This window comes from Chelmon rostratus, chromosome 13 (genome assembly GCF_017976325.1).
Source record: "Chelmon rostratus isolate fCheRos1 chromosome 13, fCheRos1.pri, whole genome shotgun sequence".
NCBI lineage: Eukaryota > Metazoa > Chordata > Actinopteri > Chaetodontiformes > Chaetodontidae > Chelmon > Chelmon rostratus.
Genome location: NC_055670.1, coordinates 5,759,871 through 5,781,273, shown reverse-complemented (window position 1 = coordinate 5,781,273; position 21,403 = coordinate 5,759,871). Strand labels below are relative to the sequence as shown.

The 21,403-nt window shown below is 41.5% G+C and overlaps 2 protein-coding genes across 2 annotated transcripts in view; both read left to right on the top strand.

Annotated features, from left to right (window-relative positions):
- The first annotated feature begins 1,004 nt into the window (after positions 1 to 1,004).
- si:dkey-91i10.3 (cytochrome P450) lies at positions 1,005 to 11,848 on the top strand. The gene is made up of 10 exons (XM_041950932.1): positions 1,005 to 1,154; positions 1,328 to 1,758; positions 2,504 to 2,694; positions 4,419 to 4,618; positions 6,677 to 6,874; positions 7,970 to 8,133; positions 8,401 to 8,567; positions 8,836 to 8,917; positions 9,115 to 9,318; positions 10,178 to 11,848. Exons 2-10 carry the CDS (start codon positions 1,531 to 1,533, stop codon positions 10,334 to 10,336), a joined length of 1,593 nt encoding a protein of 530 aa, XP_041806866.1. The 5' UTR covers positions 1,005 to 1,154; positions 1,328 to 1,530; the 3' UTR covers positions 10,337 to 11,848.
- Positions 11,849 to 16,343: 4,495 nt separating this feature from the next.
- Positions 16,344 to 21,403, top strand: part of slc15a2 (solute carrier family 15 member 2) — a 17,358-nt gene continuing 12,298 nt past the window's right edge. The window contains exons 1-5 of the mRNA XM_041950931.1: positions 16,344 to 16,534; positions 18,438 to 18,525; positions 19,695 to 19,836; positions 20,334 to 20,426; positions 21,103 to 21,202. Of these exons, the coding sequence (XP_041806865.1) occupies positions 16,526 to 16,534; positions 18,438 to 18,525; positions 19,695 to 19,836; positions 20,334 to 20,426; positions 21,103 to 21,202 (432 nt within the window). The 5' untranslated portion in view covers positions 16,344 to 16,525. The remainder of the gene's footprint in view (positions 16,535 to 18,437; positions 18,526 to 19,694; positions 19,837 to 20,333; positions 20,427 to 21,102; positions 21,203 to 21,403) is intronic.

The window sequence follows — 21,403 nt, the reverse complement described above, 5'->3', positions numbered from 1 at the left end:
AGTAACAAATAGTAACAGACAATATATAAATGTGTATGTGACACATAATGGTTATAATCAAATGAGAATATTCACAGGCATAATGCTTATAATCTAGTTAATCTAGTATAATGTGATGATTATATAACATGATACAATGTGAAACAATTATTGATTATTATTGAGGCTATGTTAATAAATGTTTGTTAATAGCTTAGCATAACAGAATTAATAGCATGGTGCAAGAAGAATGTGAGAGCGATGACATAATAAGATGACCTCACAGGAAGTTAGTTATGTTTTCCAGAGTATTAGAACCCAGAATTCCCCGTTCAGACAGACAGGACAGGTCAACACTTTAATGAAAGATGCAGGATTGGTGCACCTGAGCTCAGACAGACAGGCAGAGTCAGGAAGGCAAGTTGCAGACTGACAAACTGGTACTTTGACATTTTGAGGCTACCACGTAGGAAGGCAGACGATCTGATGAATACCCATTGGTGCTTAAATACTGTGCAGGCAGGCGAGTGCTGATTGCATGATTGAGTGCAGCAATGCTCAGGTGGAGAGGCAGCTGGGCCCAACCTGTTACCCAGGTGTTACTGCAGGGCAGCCATGCCCTGCAGTAACACAGACAGAGACAGAGACAGACAGGAGACAGATGGAGGGGGACAGACAAGAGAACAAAAGGGAAAAGGAGGACAGACTGCAGATCTCTGCAGTTACTGTATGCATTAATTCTGTCATGTGATATCAAATCAATGTGGTGCAGACAGTAAAGACAGAAGAGAAGCATCATAATGCTGAGGCAATATCTTTATTTTAAAGGCTCATTTCAACCACAGTGCAAAAGTACATATCTTACTTAACCCTTCAGCCATGCCAGGTTTCACAGTATCAGTGTCTGAGATCTGTGCGTCTCCACCCCAACGCAAGGGAGGTGAATGCAATGTGATTTGAAAAAAAGGAAAAAGTAAACACTCAGCAGCAACCTGTCTTTCCAGAAATGACTTGGTTACTCTTGACAAAAAACCCTGAGAGCTCACGGCGAATGGTTTCCACTGGAAATGCTTTCTGCCACAGTTGGCCTGGTTGAAATAACACCATACCAGAGCAGGACAAGACGAAACACATGTGTGCTCTAAAAGCCAGCGAGGGGAGACAGTGTTGAATGTGTAAATGCAGCTAATAATTGTCTTTATTGGTCTTGTTTTGAGTCAGCTGCAGCAGTAGAGCCTCAGAGTTTGCAGTACTGTATTATATTTATATATATTCATGTACATTGATATATGTAGTACAAAACAGTATCTGTTTATTTGTGCATTTGTGTTGTGTTTATTCTCTAAAGATAACCACACAGCCAGCAGCTCTCTGTCAAAGTCAAGTTTATGACGGTGCCAAAGTCCACAGCTGGCTCAGGGGTTGTCAGAGGGCTGCTGCGCGGTGTCACTGCAGGCGCGGAGCCATTATCAGCAGCCTCCACCTCACAGCGCGCACCGGGACGATCACGCGTGTTTGGATCTTAGACCCCGCAGCAGACACACGGTGAACATGCTCCGGAGATCTCTGCGAGTGATCCGTCCGCAGCACAGCGGGATCCAGACGCTGAATTATGGGGACACCCGTCGCCGCGACGCGTCCTCCTTCTCCTCCACCACCACCACAGCGGCTGACAACGTCAAACTGAAAACTATGGACGATTTAGGCGGACCGGGTTTAATGGCCTCCTTAAACTGGCTCTTCATTAAGGGGTATTTCAAGACGACGCAACAGCTGCAAGTAAGTGGGACCTGGGGGCTCTCTGCCCGGGTGGGGGGGCGGAGTGCGCGCTCAAGCATTGTGTCGCTGATCCCGTTTCATTTGCCCGATAGTGCACCCAGCGTTTATGGATTTCTGCATTGACTTTGCAGGTTAAATAGCTGGATGTGGCTCGCCCCCTGTGCAGCCACACTGTATCCGCTTTACGTGCGTTTTGGTTTTGTCTCTCGACCCCTCTGCGATGGAGGTGAAATGGGTTTTGGCAGCGCTGCTGGCATCGGTGCAGAATCACTTATTCAGCAGTCACATCCGTCTCCAGAGAGTGTCCTCGTTGGCCCTGATCGTCCACAGAGCTCAATGTGGACAGTGTTCTTCCTGTGAAAACCAGAAACTGTCCAGACTGTCCAGGCTAGACAGTTTCTGGGAAGAGGAGGTGCTGCTCAATGTTCGAAATGCCTGTTTTTTCCATTCACCTCCATTCTTTTCAAACATTTCTGATCAGCAGCGGATCACGTTGCAGGATGTGCTGATGCAACAGAGACCAGATTCCTTTTCTTTTGGGTGAACTGACCCTTTAAGCTTATAGCCTCATGTGAATCCAGACATTACACATATCAGCTTCCCAGCTAAAAGTCTGAATTGTTTGTCATTTTCTGATTCAAGCTGATGATTAATTGTGTTGATAAGAATCCGGTTCTGCGTGTCCTCAGTACATTTAATATCAAATCCAATAAATAAGTCATTAACTTGCACTATTTGCCCAAAGATCGAGCAGAGCAAGGTCTACGGCCCTCTGTGGAAGACGAAGTACGGCCCTCTGGTCGTGGTGAACGTGGCCAATGCCGACCTGATAGAGCAGGTGCTGAGGCAGGAGGGGAGACACCCGGTCCGGACAGACATGCCCCACTGGAGGACCTACAGAGAGCTCAGGAACCAGGCCCATGGACCCCTGACAGAGTATGTGAAACACACCGTAGATCCTCGAGCCTTACAGCAGTAGAGATTTGTGACAAACAAAGCGTCCCAAATGCATTCTGATCCTAAGCAGGTTTTGAGTATGTCTTATGTTCGCACTGGAAAAGCTGTTCACTCAAACCAGCACACATGCCAAATAAGGCTGGATTTTTGAGTGTGCTGTTGATAGACCCTGTTTTCCCACAACACAATAAAGTAAAAAAGCTGGGAAAACAATGTTAAGTTCCTTACACCCAGAGCTCAATAAAACTGTCTTAAGGACAGGCCTTCAGCCAAATCTAGTTTTATCTTACTGGGCAGTATGTCCACATGGTGCATACTCCTGACTAAAGTTGTTTTAATTTTATTACCACAAACGCTTTGTATCAACTGTGTAGAGGATATAAGGAAAGAGGGGGTTTTATGCTGTTTACAGCATACAACAGCCCTTTCAGGCAGATGTGTGATCTGTGGTTCTGGGCTATATAAACAATAATGATTCGACCTGTCACACAGCACAGAGGACTTCTGTTTGGTTTCTCAAGATTAAATTCAAAGAATTGCCTTTTTCATCAGGAACTCAATTTGTGGATGCAGCACACATTCTAGTGTAAAGGATATCATACTTGTATAGTCTGCATGCATGTAAGATCTCAAGGCCTCAAAGAACTGATTGACATTTTTTCAAGTCTGTCTTAAAACAATACTCAGTATGCCAGTATGTGCATGGGAAGAGTTACTGGTCACTGTAGCTGTTTCTCCTGTCCATACTGGCTGCGAGCAGATCCCCTCCTAACACGGCTCTAATGCAAAAACAAAATCCACAGTCCTCATTCTGTGCAAAGCAGCGTTCAGATGAAGCTAATATGAGCATTCAGCAGACTTGCTGTGTGCTTTGCACTGGATGTACAGCTGTAGGTGATAGGGTTAATAAACAAAGCACTGTGTGGGAGGCAGAAGGATCGAGTTTGGCCTCTGCAGCTCATTTTTTGTCTTTGCGTAAGAGTAAAAACATCGCCTACAGTTTCATAACAAAATGTTAAGGCATGCAAAGGGAGCTTCATGTGGCCCGAGGTGTTTCACCGGGCAGACCCAAACAGGCAGGATGAGCATAAGTTTTCTTTGCTCATCCTCTCTGGTATTCAGGTGTCAGTCAGACTTGTGGCAGCACCCGTCATTGGTGGTGCTTTTTGACTTCCCTATCCCGTCTGTCATACTCATTCCCAAAACCTTTCAGACCTAAAGACTTAAATCTCACAAATCACAAATATATCTTCTCATTTTAAAGACGTTTTGAGACAAAACAGCTGGGCTCTGTAGTTTTAAGCAAACATCAGTGCAGTGGGAGGAGATGGTGCATTGTTTGGGGACTCATTATAGACTTGGCTGAATGCAGATATTTGAATATCTCAGACAGAGGGATGGTGTATGTGGGATCTACTTAAAATAAACAGCTGTGTGTATGTTCATGGTAATGAACACTGATGTGTTTTTGGAACAATGGAGCTCTATGACACAGAGGAATGAGACATATCAGGTTTTGGATACACAAGCAGTACTTTATAATGATCCACTCATGATGAAATGAAAAACATAGACTATGACCAGCCTCATCATTACAAGGAAATAAGAACAATAAAATGAATTGTTTGATTTTTGTAGGTATTAAACAGCTTTATCTGAGTCTCTCTGTCTGGAAGTTTCCTCTGATCACCTGTCGTTTGTAGAATGGGGGCCAAGTGGCAGCGCATCCGCAGCATCCTGAATCCTCAGATGCTGAAGCCCAAGCACGTCTCCTCGTACGCCAACATCATTAACGAGGTGGTGACAGACTTCATCAAAAGGGTGAACTGGCTGAAGGAGACCAGCGGCGGGGGAGTTATGGTGAATGACGTGGCTGGGGAACTCTACAAATTTGCTTTTGAAGGTCAGCAGAGAACAATCAAATGAAATGTTTCCTCTTAATCATCTGTAGAAACTTCAGATTCGTGAAAACATCTCGATTTGCAATATAGAGGCAACAAAAAAAGGACGCATGTCACTCAGCAGTTGACTTTGCTTTAAAACATGTTTTGTCATATGATGTGTTATCTCTCAGCGGGAAATGTTATCAGCCCTGCTGTGAGCGTCCTTGACTCTTTGGCTCCTGCAGACCTTAGCAGCCATCTGTGACTTCAGTGAGCTGCTTCACTCTGGTCTGAGGTCAGTGGAGTGAAGCGGTCAGTCACAGATCGGCCTCAGCCTGAGCGCTCTGTAATGACACACTGACCTCTTTATGTCGGTGGAGACGAGTTAGGCTGCTATTCGAAGAGCAACCCGTCAGTGTGCGTGCACAGTGTTGACTTTGACACTGCTGGTGAGTTTTTTGGCCTTGACAGCTGATTAGATACTGCAAGATAATACTGCAGGTCTGACCCCAGCCTGTGATCCCAGAGGTAGGTTTACCTACATTTGTGACCTTTAATCAAGGTTCTTTTTAAAGCAATTACACATCAGCATGCATATATTCTACTGTGACACATTACACACACATATATTTATTACTGTGCAATAGATTAAACGCTATACTTATTTAATCTGCACCCACCATGCAATTTCTGTAAAAATTCAAAAAATTTTGGCAGTATATTTTTTATGGCAATATTTTTCATAGTCCTTCTGGGTCAATAGTAATAATAATAATACGTTTTTTAATAGTTCTTGTAAAAGATGTACACATATATATGTGTGTGTGTGTGTGTATATATATATATATCAAGATTCAAGAGTCTTTATTGTCATTGAGCATGGCATGTCAATGAAATTTGCATTGCAACCCCCATGTTAGAAATAAGATAATAAGAAAGATAAGAAAGATTAGAAAGAATAAAATTAAGATAACTACAATAAAATAAACCAACATGCAATAAAAATATTCGTAAATGCAATTAAAAATATACCAGAATGAAAATATACTAAGACAATAAAAATATACTAAACAATAAACATTAAAATATGCCAGTGAAATGTGCCAACAGAATAAAATATACAAACAGAATAAAATATACTAGTGAAATGTACTGACAGCAGCTGAAATATACAAAAATGTATATAAACAGTAAACAATAAAATATACCAATGAAAATGAAATGTGCCAATATACTAAAATGTATATAATTTAGTTAAGTATGTGTGTGTACTTAAATGTTAAGTACACAAAAGGTGCAGGTGGAGGTGGAGGTGTAAAAATGTGGTGTGCAGTGGTTCACAGTTCTCACAGTCTCTCACTCCAGTGAGGGGCTGCTATATACACACACATACACACACACACACATATACATATGTATATATGGCAGATATATACATATATACATATACATACACACACACACACACACACACACACACATACACACACACACACACACATATATATATATACATATATATAGTCAACTTTTATTTTGTGTCTTCTACTCTGGTGTTATTTTTCCTACAACTATTGCCTGCTGCCTGTAACACCCAAATTTCCATGGCTTGGGATTAATTTTATCTTATCTTGTCTTATCTTATCAGGTTGTAGTTTGCTTAGCATTTCAATATTTCTAAATGAACTTTCAAGGTGCTGAAGGGAAGGGCAGACAGGAAGAATGAGTGGAGACAAGAGTGAAGCCGACCCTGTGAAAGTTCTGCCTGCAATGATATTTTACACAACAGTTTTGGGAACCACCTTCTGTTTCAACACAGCAAAAAAAGCAAAAAGCCAGCTTTATTAAGAAACTTGACTGCCTTGCACCGAGCTTTGACTTTCAACTCCTTCAAAATGAACTGGAACACCAGCTTGTGTCTGAATCGGAGCCTGTCCCTGCAACCTGAACTGCAACTTAGCATAGTTTGTATAGCTCATGTGCTGTGGAGCAGAGGAAACTCACGGTGCATGCTACTTTAAAATGGCCTGTTCTGTCCTGGGACAGTCTCTGTATAACAGTGTCATTCTTGAACGCAGGCATCTGTTCAGTGTTGTTTGAGAGCCGCATGGGCTGCATGAACGAAGTGGTGCCAGAGGAAACCGAGAAGTTCATCTTCTCCGTGGGGGAAATGTTCAGGCTCTCCCCAATCATCATCCTATTCCCCAAGTCCACCTGGCCCTACCTGCCTTTCTGGAAACAGTTTGTGGCAGCCTGGGATCATCTCTTCAAAGTTGGTGAGCGATAATCATTTCAACCAGTGAATCAACGTGTAGCATGTTTGACCATTTTGTTACAGAAAGAGGGCTGCTAATTCATATGTGATAAATAGATAATAATAAATTAATCATTAGATAAGTGATGTTGATGTCAGTAAAGGGTTACATTTACTGCTGACCCCCCCATTTTCTTTCCTCTATATGTTTCCTGAAGTCACTTTGAAGAAAGACAAAAAACATAACATAAATGCTATTTGAGACTTAAATAGTGAAATCTTCAAAACCGATCCACCATTCTATCAAACACAAATCTTTGAATGGATGGCACAGGCTTTTTTTTCTAATGCATTGGGATTTATTTATGAAGGATGCATTAAGACAACATTAAAATGCAGCATGTATTTCTCCTCAGTTTTGTAATTTATTCAGCAAAGTTATACATTCAGTCAGTAATTATTCTTGATTTTCATGCTGTATAGAAATAAATGGAACTCAATGGCTACCTGGGACAGAGTGAAAAACTCATGCACAAATTTAAAGCTGCACAGCATTCGTTTGACAAAGATTGGTACTGTAACTGTAAACTACACGGTAAAGTATACACGATTTGTTTGTTTTGATACCAGGTGGTAGTCAGATAATATTGAGGTTTAATACTCAGTCCTGCTATAATGGAAGTAAATTGTGTTAAGCTGACATTATGTTCTTCTTCAAATGTAAAAATGCAGTCATTTTAGCTGCAGGTGTTTCTGCTTTGCAGAAATAATGATATGAGATACTATAAAACTTATTGTACTTACATTAGAAAATAGATTAAACTTTCAGGATTTTTTAAGTATTGCATGATTTTCTATGGAATGAGATATGTTTAACCTGTCAGGCTTATAAACCCCCTTCAAATACACTCATTTTGGACCTGGTTCCAGGGGAACAGCTTCTCAGTTCATTTCAGCATCTCACCTGGTAGCATCATTCATTCCCCCTCACAGGTCCTGCTGCCCCTCATTGTGATTCTTTCGTCATCCAGTGGGTGAAAGCGTCGAGCCCATCCCCTGTTACTGTTGGTTCTCCTGTGAGGAGCGAAAGGGATGAATTTTCTCTTGTGTCTCGCAGCTGATGAGTTGGTGCAGAAAAAAATGGAGGCGATCCAGGAGGAGGTGCGCCTGCAAAAGAGCGTGGAGGGAGCGTACCTCACACACCTGCTGGTCAGCGATCAGATGACGGTCACTGAGATCCTGGGCAGCATTACCGAGCTCCTGCTGGCAGGAGTGGACACGGTGAGTGGACACGGAGTGTGTGCTGTCTGTGGATGGGGGCGTTTAATGTGCAGGAGCAGACTTTTCTTACATTTACTTCTGTTACTGGCATGAAGTTTATATAGATTTTTTTGTCAGCAATAAATACACAATTGTTTTGTATCTGTTTAGAAGTTTTATGTGACCTAGATCTCTGCCAAACTTTCACTTTTCAACCAAATGAACCCAGTTCTGATCTAGTCCCCTTTTGACCTATAGGATGACTGTCTGTGTTGCTCTCTGTTGCAGACCTCCAATACTGTCTCATGGTCTCTGTACCTCTTGGCGAAGGATCCAGAGATCCAAGAAAAGTTATACCAGGAAGTGATCAGTGTTTGCCCTGGAGACAAGGTGCCGAACAGTGATGACATTGCTCGGATGCCGTACCTGAAGGCCATCATCAGAGAGACACTACGGTTAGAGGGATTTTTTTCATGTGTAGTTTAAACGCGAGTGCACAAGTTTGCACAAACTCTAAACCAAAACAGGAAGTGATGTACAGTATATCTCAGGAATATGAGATTTGAAGAGCTGATGATTACCTGATATGGCCTCTGCTTGAAATGGCACCATAAGTCCAGTCTGCATTCAGATAAAGCCAACTAAGGCTTGGAGTGTAGCAGTGTTAAAGAGAGTGAATCCCAGGGGTCAGAATGCATACTCACTGTGCTCTGTGGTCACCAGGTTGTATCCGGTGGTGCCGGGAAATGCTCGTGTCACCGTCGAAAATGAGATTCAGGTGGGAGATTACATCTTCCCCAAAAAGGTGAGGAACATGTCAGACACGACACAAGTCCTGAAATGTTCACCTGTTAACGGGAAAACGTTCTGTTCTCGCTGTCCTCACTGAGGATTGGCTCTTTTCTGTCGTAGTCATACACCCGGCAACATTTTCCTTAATGACCCAAACCCAGCCTGATGAAAGCCAGTGTTACTTTGTAAGAGGAATGTCATCTCTCACAGACGCTGTTCCACCTGTGCCACTACAGTGTGTCCTATGATGAGAATATTTTCCCTGACCCCCACACCTTCATGCCGGAGCGCTGGCTGCGAGGAGCAGACAGGTCCAAGCAGCACCCGTTCGGCTCGGTGCCTTTCGGTTTTGGAATCCGGGCTTGTCTGGGCAGACGCGTGGCGGAGCTGGAGATGTACCTCCTCCTGTCAAGGGTAACAAGGGCTTCATAAAAGATCTGCCTTCTCTGTTATCGATCATTTCTGGTCATTATTTGTGCTTTTTTTGTGGTTTAAGAAATGCAAAGTGCAAGTGAACATGATGATCATCCATTTTCTCCTGCTTATACGGGGCTGTGCTGTGGCAGCAGCAGGCTAAACAACCTGAAGTCCAGATGGATCTCTGAAAACAACCAGAGATTTGGGTTTGTGTGTCGTGTGTGTAATTCAAGGCCTAGAACTGGGCTAGTTAATAAAAGTGTCACTCAATCATTTAAACTTTAAAGGAAAAATCTATTTTTCTCTAATGTCATGTCCATTAAAGTTTGCTCTGCTGGGAAATTTTTTTTTATAGTTTATTGCTATTTTTTTTATTTTCTTGTAATTAGTGGGTTGTATGCATTTAAAGCCTTATTTTAATCAAATACATTTTAGTCAAGTAAAATAATCAAGTTGCCATCCTGAACTTTTTTTACTTTGAGGAAAAGGTCCTATCTCCGAGGGCTGAGTATATATTTGCTGATTATTGCGTCAGTTTGTTTGCATGAGCCACTTTCGACTCCTGCAGAATACAAACCAACACGTCGCCGTTTTGTTAGTGTGCAGCTTCAACACCTCCCTCTGTTTTCACTCCCAGGACATTGCTTACTTTTTAGCTGCATTCAGAGAGCAGCAGTGAGCCGTAGTAATTGCGCAACCTCAGCACAGCACCTTAGTCATGACAGTGGAATCGGGATGACTTCAGGAGTTGGTAATTGTTAACTGGAACGTGGACTGTGTCTGAGCCCACGTACATAAAGAGCCTGCCAAAAATACCATTTCATCCATTGACCAATGTTCTCTTTTTTGTTTTAAGTTGATAAAATGCTTCGAGGTGAGGCCGGATCCCGCTGGAACCACAGTCACGCCGATCACCAGGACCCTGCTTTGCCCTGCTGAGCCAATCAACCTGCAGTTTCTGGACAGAAGAGTCGAGCAGGAGGAGCCGAGAGCGGCGGCAGGAGCTTCTCTGTGAGCTGTGGCACAAAATGCAAGCTTGATTAAACATGTGGAAGGTTGCACAGCGGGCAGTGTAACGGTGAACAGTTACAAAGAAAGCTTTCCTCACTTAGTCTCTTTTCCACAAATGCCGTGTGGTTTTTCAGTTGCTTCAGAGCAGAAAGCGTCCTGAGTCCACACGCGAGGACAGCAGGGCTGACTTCACTGTGTGGAGTTTGCATCTTCTCCTCATGTGTGCTACGCTAAATATTTTTATTGTCAAGAAATGCCTTAAAAAGGCCCAAACCAACGATGTGTCTGCTTTTCAGATTTCTCCGTTCTGTCTCTGGCACTCGGCCCCAAACCCATCAGCTCCTACTGAAAACAGAAATCTTTCGAAACGGATCCAAAAAAATCTTGTTTTGTTTTCTTTAGCTGTTTAGCAATCAGCTTGTCACCGTTTTTATCAAACATTAGTCAAACAGGAGGAATTAGTGCACTTGCTGGAGACTTTAGGTGCGCAGCAGGATTCTGTATGTCGGTCTGAGTCAAAATGAACCACTATGTGAGTTCACTGTAATGAAGGAAGTGTTCACCCACTGCGACAGTGTAGCTCAGTGGTTTTATTTGGTTTTGGGCAACACCAGAACTTTAAACACAGAGGAGCAAGATAAACCAGGCTTTGTGCACACAGACAACTCATTACTGGGATCAGTATGTTCATCATGAGTTTGTTTAAGAAAAGAGGATGATTGAATATAGATATTTTTATCTTTAAAAAACCACTGATCAAGCTGCCCATTTAAGTTGGTAAGCTGGTTTCCTTTCAAGTAATACTAATATCTACACTGTGTCCATTGAACGTCTGCAGACCTCGGGTGTCCAGTCAAACTAATTCTTAAATTCTTTATTCTTTATTCAGGTTTACTGCCATATTTTAAGTGACTGCTTCTTGTACATGAAGAAATGTATTTTTAGCTTTTAACAGGGTTCACAATTGGGATTTATTTTTATAATTAAAACTACAATTAAAAATATGTACAGCCCAATATTTCATGGAATGTCTCAGTGGCCCTCTCAAGAGGTTTAGGACTTCTTTCATCAGGACGAGTAACATATGACTTTGAATCTCCACCATAATGCTCTCTCTCTCATGATTTTGTCTAATAAAAGCAGAAATATCACAAATGTCTCAATGTCTGTATTGTTCTAGGTGTTACTTCCTTATTGAGACCAAAGCTGTATCCCAATTCCATTCAAGTTACAAATTCTGAGCAGGATTTGACTAAATAATGTGTTCACACTGGAAAAGTGACAAAAGTCTGTAAGCAAACTGAGAAACTTCTCATTTTTGAGTGTACTGTTGATGCACAAAGGAATCGAGGAACCAAGGCGCTTCTCAAGCTGCAAAAAATGCAAATCAGTGATGGTGGTGAAATAGAAATAAAACGTTTTTGGAAACAAAAAAGGTTATAAATCTTTTGGAGAACAGTGTGCTTTCTCTTTATGAACTATAATTGGTGGCAGCATTGTAGAGTCACAGATTGATTGACTTCTGACAGCACGAGTATTCAATGATTTCCTAAAATGTTACAGTTTGTTGTGCTGTATGTAAAAATTTAGAAACACATTTCTAGACACATTTTTATTGCAAAAATAAAAATAAAATAAAATAAATATATATAAATCATTTGCTGAGTTTCTTGCTATAACGAGAAACTGTTCATTGTCTCCATCTGGTGGTTAAAAAACGCCACTACGGTAGTTTTGTCCCCTCGGTCAGCTCCTCAGTCATCATTTCAAATGTACCTGTTAGTTTACTGTCAACCTCATCCTGTTGTTTAGGGTTGACGCTATGAATTAGCAGAGCTCTGTGTGTTAAGGTGTATTCTTCTTTTTCCTATTCTTATTCTTATATTATTATTATTATTATTATTATTATTATTATTATTATTATTATTATTAATGTGAGGAGCGAAAAGGATGAATTTTTTGGTGGCGTTGTAACTGGGCTGTAAAGAAACACATCCCTGTTATAAGAGAGCAAGATCAGTGGGAAAACTGCTGCCATCAACCAAACTATGCAAGAGGTGGGGCTCAGTGAACTCTACAACAATGTGTCCAGTCATTATGAATCTGAGCACGTATCTTCAGGCTGTGTTTGTATGGGCTTACTGAAGCGTTTTGAGTCTGAGCTCTAGGGGGCGCCACACCTACCAAAACATGTGAACCTTAAAAAATCCAGTTGACAGAATTTCACCAGTTTACGTGAGCGTGCTCTGGAGGCAAGTTTTAACCAAAATCTGAAGGGCCACATTGATTCAAGTGAGCGTGGCATGTTACACATTTATGCAAACTCAAGATTCCTTCGAGCATCCTGATTGAACCCACTGGAAACATCTTCACCACACACCTCTTTTACATAGAATTAAACCAGCTGAAGTGACTAACACTGTGAAGCCTGGCTTTAATTTAATTAAAAAAACAACAACAACATAAGAACACAGAAAATATTAAGTAATAAAACCTCACTGAATAATGATAATAAAACAACACAGCAGTGCATAGATACCATGTATATAACTAGAATAGTGTATACTATACTATACTATGAAATTACATGAAATAGAGAGATGGGGGGGGGTTCCCTTTCTCAAACACTTCTCAGTTTTATTGTATTTGTACAGCAGGAGGCCAATGCTGCCATCTTGTGGACTGTTATGGCTCTATGCCTCTATGATTTCCCAGTTCACTGATACAGACCTTAATCATTGGTTTATTCTTTTAAAAGGAATAATGCACATTTATAAACATTATTATAATGTGTCCCTGAACAGATGTTGCAGTTGCCAGAAAATGTCAGATGCTATATGTGTACATACACTCCATATCTCTGTCTCTGAGCCCAGAAATCCTCATCCACTGCTCACTTCCTGCACCTCCTCCTGGAGTAGATGTAATCAGTGAGACAGTCAGTGAGTCCACAATGTCTTCGACCTGACTTCACCTCATCAGTGGACCTCACAGTAGGGCAAAAGAGGTTCACTTTAACTTTAAACTTTAAACGTTGCCTTACCTGCACATTTCTGTGGTGATTTTATAATGTTTTTGAAGGCAAGTTTCTTTGTGTTTTCACATAAATCCTGTTTTTTGTTAGTTAAGTAAAACTTCACAACATGGACACTAATGAGGGATCTGTCTGAGCCGGGGAAGTGGAAGAAAAGCTCTACCTTAGGATACACACCAGTGCAGTCACAAACTTCTAAGTAATGTGCTCTTTCTGTGAAGTGTTCTTTTAGGGGGTGATCATAACCTGTCTCTGAACAGAGATGTTCAGCAGGGTCATAGCTACCATGACGACACAGAGATCACGTCCTCAGAACTGCTCCCTCTGAAGGATGTTCAAATGTTTTTAGTTTGCAAATCCTTAAATTTGACTATTTATTATTTAAATTATTTAAGAATTTTCAAACATCATGTGAAATATGAGGCAATGTAATATGTTAAACTACCCAACAGAATATAAAGACGTTAAAATTAGCGCTGCTGGGAACAACTACAGCAATAATATTTGAATTAACTCATAGAGGACATAAAGAAACACTGTGGTGACGCTCTGCACAATACTTTTAATTTCATGACTCTGAATGCAGGACTTTAACTTGTAAGACCATTTTATTTTGTGGTAATGCTTCTTTTATTTAAATTAAAAATTGACCTGATGAGGACTTATGGTATTTACAAATAAATTACATATGGTGGATTTTGAGAGGTTTTTTTTAAGACAAATTTTAGACACAGGCAAAAAATAAACAGAAAATATTATCAGTCTGTGTTCTGCGTGTGACACAAACAGGAAAGTTGAAATTTCATTTGAAGGAGATGTTGATAGATTGCTGGAAGGAATATATAATCATAAGATATGAGATATGTTGTTAGATTGTCCAACATTTTGTGGTGGGTCGAGCGGCACTCGAGGACATGGACTCGTGACCTCAGTGTCCCTGAAATCCTGGATCCAGACCGCTGGTTAGTGACCCTCAGCCAGTCTGGTGCTCACAGACAGCTGAAGTTGACATGTAATGTTTCCTTCATGCAGCTGAAAGTGTCAGACAAAGCTAGTAAGTAACGTTTAAACATATGCAGTGTTACACCTTAGAAATAACTGTATTGATATTTTAAAGATAACACACACATTTATATTTAATGCTTATTTAAGTATTTGCACATAGAGAAAACAAATGTGTCCATCATTTCTTTAAAAACGGAGGGCTGCAACCTGTTTTGCAAAGAAACTATATCAACAATTTTGAGGCACTTGTACTCTGAGTATCCCCATAGTCTTCTACTTTCTGTTTCTATTCCACTGAATAAAAACATACTTTTCCCTCAACTAGAATTATGTAGGATATTTTACCTTCGGGGATATTCAATTGTTTTGCAAAGAACTTCACTTTGTTAGAGAGACGTAGCAGATTCACTCTCGCTCCTGGCTATCAGAAATGACATTTTATTAAACAACAGAATTGAATTTGCATTACATTTACCTCAGAGCACCACCCTTTGAAAGGGAAAATTCATCACTTAATTAATTTAGTCTAGTTTTAAGGTTGCTACAGGGTTCCTGACTCATGTACAGCGATGCAGTGATCCGTAATGCTTCATACACACAAACTCACACAACCAGATTGTTTATAAATGAAAGCTTATTGCTCTTTACTGCACACGATAACCAACCAAAGTCTGCACGTTGAAACAAAACTTTAATATGTATCAGCTGATGTTCGTTAGCTCTGCTCTGCAAATTCAGTTTCTGTGTCTTTTCTTCCCTGTGTGAGTCCTTGATGATATCCAGATCATGGAATATTGGCCTGTTGCTGGTCGGTCCCAGGGCGGATCTGTGAAGGCAGGTCATAAACAAATAAACTCATTCGACATTCTTGTGTTCATCCGCCATGAGCGTTTCAGGCCCTAACCCAGAGACCTTCAGGGAGGGTTGATTCTTCAGCAGCATTGGTGCTGACTCACGCTACATATAGCTGACATCTGTGTTCACTGGTTTCACTGCAGCTTTAGATTTTACTCTCAAATGTGGCAAGTATATAAAATGTGCTGAAATGTTAGAGGTCATACTATGCAAGTTTATATAGTACTTCAACTTAGCTTCACTTCCACCAGTACCAGCAGTAAAAATGTATTGTGTGTACGTTAAATGATTTCTTTTGAGGGCTTTTACTGGTAACACAGGATGTTTTTGTTGTGGAATTCAGTTTTAACAAGTAAATAATCTGAATACTTCTACACCACGGCCTGCTGCTGACTGTTTTCAAGATCAATTAAACTTCTCTTCCATGCAGATTGCGTTTCTTCTGACCCGTTCAAAAAGCACCGCCAGGGGGCGCCAGACGTCGGCCGTGAACTGCCCGCTGGGGACCTGTTGCATGTGGAGACACCATCCCCAGTTTTAACCCCCTTGTATGAAGTCCAAACTGGATATGTGAAGCAGATTTCAGAAGGTTTTACTTATTATTTATAGCCTAAACCTACAAAAAGTATGAATGAAATTATTACCAGATAATCAAAATGTTCACACTTCATGTTGTTTATTAACAGTGACGATGAACTGTTTTCAGGGTAAAGTGAGTGACACACACACACACACATACACACACACACACACACACACCAACACACACACACACACACACACACACCAGTAGCCTTGTGCACGTTGCTCGTGGTGAATTACATGCACATCAAAGAGGCAGCTTGGCCGCCACATGCAGAGCAGTTTGAGCCTCCATCCAGCGGTGAGCTCTGCGCCTGTGAGCTTAACAACGACACTATTGTCCCAACAGAGGCTGCTGCTGCTGCTGGTGGAGGTGACGCTGCTGGTGGAGGTCCCTCTTCACTCAGGCGAATAACGGACCTCCTGCTCCACTCAACAAGTGAGTCCGCCTCAAACTGCGATCCTCACACAGGAAGCAGTGAAGTCTGCGGAGGGCGACTGTGCGTCCTGGAGCGACTCCAAGCTCTGTAGTGGAATATTAACTTTAATGCGGCGGAAAGAGCATAAATGATCGAGCTTTTGCATTCGTGCCCCCAGACAGGGAGAGACAGACAGACAGCAGAGACAGACAGACAGAGTGGGACGGACTTGGATGTCAGTCAGCGGCTCCCGATGCGCCAGTAAAGATCAAAAAATCTCACCAACCAGTTAAGAAAAATGACGAAGGTAAGTGGACGCGATGTTTTCGTGGAGCTCAGAATGAGCTGAGGTTGTGCAGCTGTGGGCTACAGAGTTTTTATTTTTCTTCAAAGTCACTTGAATCCACTGTGGAGAGTTGCAGCGAGTGTGCGGCAGAGACGCGTGGACAGCCGGGCTGGAAGTGCAGCAGAAAAGTTTTCTCGGTGCAGACGATTGTTAACGATCTGCGGCGATCAGGCGCATCATCGCCGAGAGGAAAGGCTGGAAATGTGGGATTGAGGGCAGAAATTTGATGGCACAGGCCCCTCTGATGAGCTACTTTGGACACAGATCGTGGAGTAGATAGTTTAAAGGGCCATTTCACCCAAATCAAGTACAAGCAAACTTTTTGCATCACCTACAGACGCGTGTGCAGAATATCTGTGCACTGCTCTTTGTACTGACAGTTTCTACAGAAGAAGTGGTGGTGAGGCGTGTAGTAAGCAGAGGCAGAGGGACAATGATTGACAAAGAAACCACCCCTCAAGTTCCAAGAGCTCTAACTGCTCTGGAGCTCCTCATTGTATCACATGATCCTCATTAGTGGAAGCATTTACTCAGCTGTCATGATCTTGTAAACGCTCCAATTTCCATATTTTCTGAGCACTTTATGGCGATGCTGATGACTCCTCACAAACGCGAGATTTCAATGCAGTTGAAGTGGCAAACGGAGTTACATGAATCTCCACAGTAACATATTTGAAAACTGGGACAATCACCACCAAAACTATTGTATTTGCATATGCATGCATCTGCCAGAGGGAATATGCACCAATGCGGCATCAGTGCAGCCCCTATTGCAAACAACATCCAACAATCCAAATTTTACATAAATATAGTGAGCAGCAGTTAGCAAGTATGTTAGTAAAACTTTATTTATGTAACACTTTTTAAAACACACAGTTACAAAAAACAAAGCCCGGAGTGGAGGTGAATAAAAAGGCTTGCCTCTAAAAAGTGTTTTTAGAAGCTCCATCCATCAGATTTACTGACATTAGAGGATCGGAGTGGTCGAGAGGTAGAATACGGAGCGAAGAGATCAGAAATGTAACAGGGGGCGAGGTCATGCAGAGCCTGATATGTGATCAACAGGATCTTGTGGTTTATTCTGATTGTTTTACAGGAAAGTAAGAACAGGGTGATGTGGGACCGTCAGTCCGTTCTAGTTCACAGCCTGACAGCTGCATTCTGAACTAACTGTAAATGGTTTAGAGCAGATTGACTGAGAAACGTGTAGAGGGAATCGATCAATCAACAATCAGGTGGAAAGGCAGGAGGAAATGAAAGTGTGAATTAATATTTCAAGATCTGTAGAAGACAACATACATCTGATTTTTGAGATATTTCTCAGCTGAAGAAAACAGGACTGGACAAGCTGAATAACATGTTAGCCAACAGTCATAAACTGATCAAGGATGATACCAAGATTCTTAGCAGTAGATCTGATATTTGAGTAAAATGGACAAATAAACTGATCAGCTGCCGAGGAAAAGTTATATAGCTATCATTGGAGGAAATTAAGAGACATACATTCTTTGGTGGCAGCTAAGCAATAATGGTGGGAGGACAGGTGATTCAGGTTATTGGGTCTAGCAGAGAAATAGATCTGTGTAACATCGGCATAAAAGTGATATGACACGTCATGAAAGCATGTACAATGTACAATGAAAAAAGCATCGGTCTAAGGAGTGAACCCTGAGGGACACCACGCAACAGGGGAGCTTAGGAGGAAGCATGTAAAAAAAATGAAAATAAAAATTTATAATATAAAATATATATAATGTCTTTTTATTGATTTATTGTGAGAATGTTTGTATAATTAATGTCTCATGCTGTATGTTGTTTTAAAAATGTTGAACCTCATTCAGTAAACTAAATGTGCCTCTTTTAGAAACTATGTGGGACCAATTACCCAACCAGCATCTGCTTCATAGTGGTGAATGAGTTCTGTGAACGCTTCTCCTACTATGGCATGAGAGGTATGCAAACGCTCTGTCTGGACAACATGTGGTGTTATAGACTGCCCTCAAGATTCACAGAGAAGTTTCAGGGTCTGAAGTCCTTGATGAGCAATGATGCCCAGCTTGTTAAACTGCTACTCACAGAGTAAGAAGTCTACAACAGACAGACAAAGCCCCCCCCATATGGCCTCACTTCTACTCACATGTCTGTCACATATAAGCATGTAGAGAAGCCCAGTTTCCTTTTCAAGCTGTTTAAATGGACACATCATGTCAAAAAATTTCAGCTGAATATAAGGATTGATGCTAACTTAAGACAAGGAAGTGACTTTCACTTAATTGTCTGAAAAGAAGATGTGAGAGAAGTTTCAATATTATCAATTTAGCACAGATATATAAATGACATTGTCAATGTACTTATTAATTGTTTTATTTATTTGTCATTTACATAATTAAAATTTGCATGAAAGACATGACTGAGCATCAAACCTCTCTTTAAAATGCACTTCAAATGTTAGCAACTGAGAAGTGACTGTAAGCACAGAATATCAAACGCTCGTTAATCCGACTGAAGAGTCGTTGATTGGACTTGTGTTAAGTTGTGATGAGGCATGATCGGAAGCTCAAGGAAAGGTTCTTAAGTGGCCCTTGAATAAAGAGATACAGGCAGCAAACTGGCCTCAAATGGCAGACAAAGTGGTCCTCTGGCCCCTGAGTTTACAACATTAGCTGTGATACTTCAACTGATTTGGACAAACAGCGTACAAGGCTAACGGTAAACATGGACATTTGACTCGCGTTTGTGTCAAATGGCTAATATGGTGATAAATACAGCAAACAGTGAGGTTTTTCCTCGCATCACCCCTTTAATTTTCCCTTAAGTAGCTTTAAGGTTGGAAATATCCACACTTCCTGAGAGTATCTCATATATTTCTTGTGTAATTTCATAGCTATTCATGAGCTATATAATATAAGTGAAATTTATGACAAATTAAATATATCTGGAACCTTTGGGATCTCCTTAGTATGAAGTACGTAAACTAGAGCTCTCTGGGTGTCAATAATGGAAGATAGTTTACAACAGGGCAGGTGTCCTTAACATGTGAGCTATTTGGACATGACATAGGACTCGGGAGGGTCCGCCCCCTGACCCGGGTCACAACTCATGCTCGCGTGTTTGTTCACAGCGGTGCTGACGCTCTACTTCCTCACCTACCTGCACTGGGACAAGGACCTGTCCACCGCCGTCTACCACGCCTTCAGCAGCCTGTGCTACTTCACGCCCATCCTGGGGGCTCTCATTGCTGACTCATGGCTCGGAAAATTCAAGTGAGTCCCTGCGTGCTTCATCCCTACGCTGTATGCATGACCGGGTTAGTTCGCCCCAAAGCCACTATAAAATAGTGTCAAACCAGGCGAAGAATACCTCATCAATATGGTGCCTTTCCAGAAACAGTGTCCCATATAGACCTTACTTTATACAGTTTCTATTGGATCTGCTTACTTCCACTCGGTTGTGGTAGGTGTCATAGACGGGGTGTGAAAATTAGAGAAATACAGCAAAAAAATTGTTGCAGCTAATTTACATAACCATCATGCATCTGTAGTTGCATCATCATCATCTGTGGCACATGAGTTCAGTTTGCAATACATCATACAGCGTTTGAGCCCTTTAACCTCTGCTTTGTGTAACACCACCTGTTAGTGGAGGTGACTCATTCTGGGCACACACACACACACACACACACACACACACACACAGATCTTGTATAATATTAATAATAGCACAGCTCTGCATGTACGTAATCACAGTCTGTTCTCAACAGGACCATCATCTACCTGTCCATCATCTATGTAATCGGACATGTGGTCAAGTCGGTCGGAGCCATTCCCACCGTGGGGAACAGCGATGCGCACATGTAAGTCACCCGGAGTTGATTGGCTCATGATGAGCAGGCAGAATCAACGTTCAGTGCTGTTTGACAGAAGACAGAGTGGTCTTTATCATTACTAACCCTAACCCTATCATTACTGCGTATTAAGAGCCCACAGATGTCAGATGAATCAGACTGAGTGGCCATTTTCTTTAACTTTTAATTATTCTGCATATCAGCGATGTGGGAAGTCTCCTCAACAAAGCCATAGTTAAACAATTTCAGCAACTGTCTTCATTATCGATGCATATGTTGATTATTTTCTTATTGTTATTCACAAATAATAAACTAGGCCAATTATTAAGTTAGAATTATTCAGTTAGACGGTTCGAGATGACACCCAAAGATCAGTTCATTTACAGTGAAATGACAGAGAAAGCATCACATTTTCACTCTTTAGAAACAGAAAGTCAATGTTTGGCATAAATGACTTAGCTTTTCAACAGACTCATCTAATAAATCAAATTGGTTTTAGCACTAGATGAATTCTTGATCTCCGAGTAAACGGCTGTGTCCCACTTCAGAGAACACCTCCTTGATAAATAATTCAACAGTGAATTGAGTATCACCATGTATTGATTTTCTGTTGGTCGACTAATCAGTAAGTAGACTAATGCTGGACTTTCAGCACGACAGTTGACACACACTGCGTATGTTGCAGTGCTCTGTCCATGTTGGGCCTGATACTCATAGCCTTCGGCACTGGAGGAATCAAACCATGCGTGGCAGCGTTTGGAGGAGACCAGTTCGACGAGGAGAATGTAAGGCGAAGCTTCTTCAGCTTGCAGATGGGGACGCAACGTAGCTTTCATTGTTTGTGTTGTCCTCGATGCAGTGAGAAAGATAATCTATGAGATGAGCGAGGGAAAAACATGTATATCCAGAAACATCTGTCCAGTACAAATGAGTGTAATCATCTATCAGAGTTTCTGTTGGTAGAGGCCTTAGTTGTTACGTATCTC